Source organism: Acanthopagrus latus, chromosome 17 (genome assembly GCF_904848185.1).
Source record: "Acanthopagrus latus isolate v.2019 chromosome 17, fAcaLat1.1, whole genome shotgun sequence".
Taxonomy (NCBI): Eukaryota; Metazoa; Chordata; class Actinopteri; order Spariformes; family Sparidae; genus Acanthopagrus; species Acanthopagrus latus.
This window is the reverse complement of record NC_051055.1, coordinates 18681080-18688015: the sequence shown is the minus strand read 5'-3', so window position 1 is coordinate 18688015 and position 6936 is coordinate 18681080. Positions and strand designations below refer to the sequence as shown.

The window sequence follows — 6936 nt, the reverse complement described above, 5'->3', positions numbered from 1 at the left end:
GTTATTGCTTATTATTTGTACTCATGAATGCTGTTGTAATGTTGGAAAAAGAAACCTGATTTTGGCAGAGCAGTGAAGTTAGAATTTTACATTCTACAAACAGGGTATCTGCAGGTTGCAAGTCAAATTTAAGACTTTTTAAGACCTTTTTAAGACCATTTTGAACTGAACGATAACTTACACAAAGTATATGAAAGTAAGGAAAAATGCAGTCCCTGAAATACTTTAAATATAACCAAATGTATTGCCATTTGCAAATCAAACAATGAAAAATGGAGTGAGTGAGTGTGTTGGGGTTATTATAGTTTTCAAATTTAATCAGTCTTTAATTTTAATTTAGTTTTTCAGTTTGTTTTTGATTTCAATTTAGTTTTAATAAGTTTAACAAGTGATTAAGAGGTTTAGTTTTTATCTAGGAATTTAATTAAATTAAATTAACTATAATAACCCTGGTGCATGCAAACACACACACACACACACACACACACACACACACACACACACACACACACACACACACACACACACTCAAAATCCAAAGCACCCCCGCTTTCAAAGTTGGAGATGAGCCAAAGATCAAATCAAATCAATTTTATTCACATAGACCAAAATCACAATCACATCGCCTCAATGGGCTTTACAATCTGTACAGTGAACGACATCCTCTGTCCTTAGACCCTCGACTCGAGTGAGGAAAAACTTGCCATGCTGATGGAAAAAAGACCCTTTTAACAGGGTAAGAAAAATGATGGAAGAAACCTCAGGAAGAGCCACAGAGGAGGGATCCCTCTTCCAGGATGGACAGACGTGCAATAGATGGCGCGTGTACAGAAAAGTGCAACAAATCACAGTTTAAAAGTTACATTAACAGAATGTCTGATACAAATTATGTGTAAAGAGTGGAGACGACTGCACAGGACGAGGCATCACCAAGTGGCGACCTCCTGTCCACCGTGGTGACCTAGAAGAGGACAGGCCACACAAGATGATTAGTAATAGACAGAGAGAGGCATCAAGATTTACAGAAATATAGATATGAGGAGATGCAACAGAGGACTTCTTCTTCTTCTTCTTCCTCCTGGTGTCTTCTAAAAATCAAAGGACATAAAATATCTGAGCCTTACATCAAAATGCACAACAACTGAGACACAAGGAGAGTTGACTGTTACTTACCACATGTGGTTGAATCCTCAGATATGTTTGTGTTATCGCCAGCGTCGCTCACTGAGGACTCTGATGTCTTGTCCAGCACAGACTGAAAACAAAAAACACAAAAGAAAAGGTTATTCGTGAAAATATCATCGCATCTTAAAGCTGCCACAAGGCACTTTTCAGTTTTGTTGATTCTGGCAGCTTTTTACGACCAAATCTTTACAATTGTTAACTACCTCCTGCGATCAAGATCTTAATCTAGCCATCGTGTGGATTGGATTTGGAAGTGAGTGAAAGATAAAAACAACAGATTGTGTTTTGGTTTTTTTAATCATCTTAGCAAACTTGAATCTCCTGATCTTCCAGCAACGTTGTGTTCTCGGCAGTCGCAGGCCGAACCAGAATCACACCTGAAGACAACTCACCTACATTTCAGCCTCAATTGCAGGGAATGTGCTGTATTTCTGTTTTAGGGCATTCAGGCAATATGGGGGCTTTTTCAAGCAAATACTGACATGTGTCATTGTCTGCAATCAGAGTTCTCCCAGAACGAATATTTTTTTTCAAAACACATTTCATGTTTGTTGGAAAAACCAGAGCACCTGGAGAAAACCAAACATGGGAGACTATGCAGACTGTGACAGTTTTGATTGAAAACCCCCCCAGAAGCCAATAAAGAAACCCTACACAGAACATTACACATCCCTAAACAATGGGGGAAACACGGCAGCTGAACCTCTTCCTCAACCAAGAGAGAACGCGTTGGAAGCAATTCTTCTTCTTCTTCTTTGTCCCGGTGTCTTCTAAAAATCAAAGGACATAAAATATCTGAGCCTTACATCAAAATGCACAACAACTGAGACACAAGGAGAGTTGACTGTTACTTAACGCATGTGGTTGAATCCTCAGATATGTTTGTGTTATCGCCAGCGTCGCTAACTGAGGACTCTGATGTCTTGGCCAGACTGAAAACTAAAAGCACAAAAGAAGGCACTTTTCAGTTTTGTTGATTCTGGCAGCTTTTTAGGACCAAATCTTTACAATTGTTAACTACCTCCCGCGATCGAGATCTTAATCTAGCCATCGTGTGGATTGGATTTGGAAGTGAGTGAAAGATAAAAGCAACAGATTGTGTTTTGCATTTTTTATCATCTTACCTAACTTGAATCTCCTGATCTGTGCAGTGTTGTGTTCTCGGCTCTCGCAGGTGGAGTCTGGATCAGGCCTGATGGGAGGATTTCAGGAGATGGAGTGCAGCCGTCTGGTTGGATGATACTGCTGTCTTCATCCTTCAGAGGAGCGGTAGGAGGCTCACTAACTGCACTCTCCTGGTTTTCCAGCAGCGCTGTGTTCTTGGCAGTCGCAGGTCGAGTCAGGATCACACCTGAAGACAACTCACCTCCATTTCAGCCTCAACAGCAGGGAATGTGCTGTATTTCTGTTTTAGGGCATTCAGGCAATATGGGGGCTTTTTTCAAGCTTATATTGTCATGTGTCATTGTCTGCAATCAGAGTTCTCTCAGAATGAATATTTTTTTTCAAAACATGTTTCATGTTTGTTGGAAAACCAGAGCACCTGGAGAAAACCAAACATGGGAGACTATGCAGACAGAGACAATTTTGATTTAAAACCTCCCGAGAAGCCCAGAATGAAACCCTACACATCCCTAATTACTGCTGTCTTTGGTCTTCCCTTGCTGGTTTATGCCTTGCTTCTCTTTGTCATGGACGCTGATGCCAAAGACCCGTTCGTGATGAATGGATGAGCGAGGACTCCACGGGGAGTGATCCTCTCCTTTGCATCGACTCTTAGCATGGCCTTCAGGAGCTCAATACACTGCTCTCGCTCTTCGATCTCATTCTTGTTATCTTTCTCCAGACGCATCTAGTTAAGGAAACATTGGTCAAATTCACCATCAGTCAACTCATCCTCATGAACATAAAAAAAGTCAATCGACCATAGTGACAATGAACTTCACGCTTACTTTTTTCATTTCATCCAGAGACTTGAATTGGTGGCTTTTTCTGGGTCTTGTCCGGCAATCTCCAAAATACTCGGAGGGAGTCTAAAAGAAGGATTAAAGTGTTTGTATTAATGTTCCTCAAAATCAATCTGAATATTGTGAAATATTAACATGTTATGTCATCAAGAAAATATACTAATAAAAGATTAAATCAATTCTGTAAAGGTCAGAGAGGGTTCATTGTGCTACCTTGATCCTCCACACTTCACCATTTCTGTTGAAGAAATTCCGTGTATATTGACCATTGTCAAGATCATCGTCAGCTGGCTGTCCCAGGAGTTCAACAATGCTCAGCATCTGGAGATTAAACAGAGAATCAAATCAAAATATGTAAGAGGAAGGAAAATATTTTTCTGAGGAGGGCAAAGTAACGACCCGCCCGCATCTTAATGGCCTGTTAGGTTGGGTAAGAATAAAAGGGTAAGCAGATCGGAGGCCGAACAGGGCAGTTCATCCTGAAGAGCTTCTGATCTTTTTGTGACAAGAGTGTTTTTCATTTTTTCATTGTCTTTAAGTGAAACTAAACATGTAGATGACTTACTATTTCATATGAAGATTGTCCTAAGAACAGTAGACAGCCGCTGATCATCTGAAACATGGCACAGCCCAGGGTCCACATATCAATGGCCTCAGAAAACTCAGCACCCAAAAGAACTTCTGGAGACCTGAATGTGGAAGGGAAACATTACAGGGTGTTAACACTGTTATAATTTTTGAAAGTGAACACATGCAAAGAACATGTCACAGAGAGGAGACACACAGCTGCTTCTTCATGGTAAAAACAGTACACTACTAAATCACTCTAGCATAACAATAAAAATAGTCTACCTTACCTTAAAATTCGTGGTTGGACAGTCAATCCCTGCCTGGCATCTGATCTGGAAATGGCCAGACCAAAGTCTATCAGCTTGACTTCAAACGGCCGTCGTCTGTGATTCACCATCATAATGTTATCCAGTTTGACGTCAGTGTGGATCAGCTCGATCTCCTTCAGTGCCTTAAATGCTGTGGCCATCTGAAAGTACAAGGTTGGTAAGAATCTACAAAAGCCAAAAACTGAGTATTCAGTGCTTTGCTTTCCATCTGATGGTGCTGTATTCATACCTGTTGGATGATGGTTCTGATGTCACTCAGAAGCATAGGGGCACAATCTCTCTTCTTCCAGTAGTCATGAAGGCTTATATCGAGTGACTCGAACACAAACGCCTCGCCGGCGCTGGTCAGAAAACAATCAATGTACTTGACAATGTTGTGTTTGTCAAGGTTGAGGCTCTTGATCGTTCTCAGTATGGAAATCTGGAGACACAGGAAAGTTTGACATGATTAGTCGTTTGCAGTTAGTTTATGTGTTAACATGGGTGGAGTCAGGGAAAACTGTTGAAGCTGGACATCTTGAAGAGTGCTGAAAGGCAGAGCTTCATATTGTGGTGCTCCAAACATAGTGTACAAATAATGACTATATCTTTACATTAAGGTCATTTAATTACACTAAATAAAGTGAATTGCTTTTTCGCACCAGGCAGTTACTGCACATTTGACTATACAATACAATACAATATAATACAATACAATACAATACAATACAATACAATACAATACAATACGATACAATACAATACTTTACAACTGTGAACATTAGAATCAACAAATTTTCATACTTCGTTCCTGGTAGATTCCTCAGCGCATTTTGGAATCTTTACAGCCACAGTCTGACCGCTCCCGGTGTGCCAGCATTTCACCACCTTTCCAAAGCAGCCCTCTCCAAGAAGTGCCAGGAACTTAAACCCACTTGGAAGTTCAGGGGCGCAAGCAGCGTTGTATCTAGAGCATGCCATTTCTCTCTTAGACGGCAGGAACAAAAAGGGTGAAAAGAAGCACTAGGAAAAGTTACTTTGAAGGCCCATAACAATGTTTCAGACATTGTGCTACATTTAGCATAGATTTATTTTAAACCACTACTTTAGGTGTTCACAATCATGTATTTAATTCATATTCCACATTTTACTAGCCCAATTCACACAGGAGAAGATGCATAAAAGCCACAGCTTTACATTTATGAGCCACTAACATCTTCCCCAATTAATTGCTTATAATATGTTTTAAAAGTTTATAAATGAAATATTTGAAAAATCTCATTGCATGCAAATAACTAAACTGTCCTTAATATTATCAATTCATCTCAACTTTGTGAGTGCTGAAACAGTTAAGATGGAAATACTCACCTGTATCATGAAGACAATACAGTTTCTCTGTGTGACCTCTAAGACAGCGAGATATTTGTGACTTGATGTTAGACAGTTCAGTTCAGTTTGTACTTTTTTTGCTTTGATCCCCACGCATTCTGGAACACACACACACACACACACACACACACACACACACACACACACACACACACACACACACACACACACACACACACACACACACACACACACACACACACACACACACCGCGGTCGGTAACCATGGTGTAGAAAACTCGCGGCGCATGCGCAGCATGCAACGTGCGCTTGTTATGTAGTGAAGTAGACATGGCGGTCCTCACGGCATTTTTCCGCCTTCAAAAAAACCAAATCTGCAGTCTGGGTGTATTCTGGTTATTTTAAGAATACTCAGGGACAGCTGGTCGAGGATGGCAGCCCTGTCTGCAGGAGCTGCGAGAAGAAAGTTGGTGCGAGTGGCGGCAGAACATCCAGTTTACACGACCATCACCCTCAACTGGTCAGCGAATGGAAGGTAAGCTAACCTGGAACTCAGGTGCATCATGTATGTGTATGTCGAGTTTTCTCTGTCTAATTTGCTTTTGTCGCTAATGTAAACTGACCAGATTGTGGTATAACTGAACGAACGATTTGGCACGTTATCTGAACCGCTTATTAATTGTTGATTTCACTTTTTTAAAGTCGACCTAATAATTCCCCAAATATTGATGCAGAGCTGCAGTGAGGAGGATTTGAAACAAACACATACTGGATGGACTGATTGAGTGAATACAAACTGACTGAGATGACTGACTTTCATCTCAGCTCCGTTCACCTGAGCAGCGTCTACCTGTGGCTCAGCAGCCATCTGACCAATCAGATTGACCGAGTCCACTGACAACAGACGAGCAGGCAGACAGAGAGACAGACAGCCAATATATATCCAGCCAGTAATATCAGAAATATACAGTGGAGATCAAAATGAGAGAACAACCTATAATTTGCTAAATTTTAAAGTCACTCTTTGTACATATTTGAAGTTATGCTAACATGAATATAAGTGCAGATTTCTGAGCATGTTTCAGAATGTAAGTATATTCTCAAGCATATTATAAAAACCTTATTTAGGAATTTTCAGAAGGGGTCTGATCAAAATTAGAGAACACTTTCAGATACCTAGCTCTCCAAGTGACTTTGCAAGATGGGAGGCCGCTCTAAGGTGACTGAAACCCTGCGACAGCAGGGATGACCATCTCAGCCCTTGCAAGAGAGTTTGGGCGTTCCAAGTCTGTGATTTCAAGAATATTGAAACTTTACAAGAACACAGATTCATTTAAGTCCACCAAAAAGGCTGGTTGTCCACGCAAAACAAGTGCACAAGAGGACAGGATTATGCGAAGACTCTCAATGGGGAATTGGTTCAACACTGCAGCTGAAACTGCTCGCCAGTTGAACAGGGCAAGGATGTGTCTCGGCACACAGTGTCTCGCCGTTTAAGATACTTTGGACTGAAAACCCACTCAGCAGTGACCAAACCCCTCATCAGCAGAAAGAAT

At 40.9% G+C, this 6936-nt stretch overlaps 1 protein-coding gene across 3 annotated transcripts; it reads right to left on the bottom strand.

Annotated features, from left to right (window-relative positions):
- Window positions 1-882: 882 nt before the first annotated feature.
- Window positions 883-5522, bottom strand: LOC119005741 (homeodomain-interacting protein kinase 2-like). Of its 3 annotated transcripts, none has more exons than XM_037073631.1 (12): window positions 5399-5522; window positions 4835-5017; window positions 4281-4472; window positions 4010-4191; window positions 3718-3841; window positions 3366-3473; window positions 3138-3218; window positions 2310-3037; window positions 2042-2124; window positions 1578-1955; window positions 1174-1255; window positions 883-1088 (listed from the first exon to the last, which is right to left on the bottom strand). In XM_037073631.1, exons 1-8 carry the CDS (start codon window positions 5405-5407, stop codon window positions 2855-2857), a joined length of 1062 nt encoding a protein of 353 aa, XP_036929526.1. In that variant the 5' UTR covers window positions 5408-5522; the 3' UTR covers window positions 883-1088; window positions 1174-1255; window positions 1578-1955; window positions 2042-2124; window positions 2310-2854. The 3 variants fall into 3 exon arrangements, with proteins under 3 accessions (XP_036929526.1, XP_036929524.1, XP_036929525.1); XM_037073629.1 differs by having other exon boundaries at window positions 4835-5053; window positions 5399-5447; XM_037073630.1 differs by lacking the exon at window positions 2042-2124 and having other exon boundaries at window positions 4835-5053; window positions 5399-5447.
- Between the last annotated feature and the right edge of the window lie 1414 nt (window positions 5523-6936).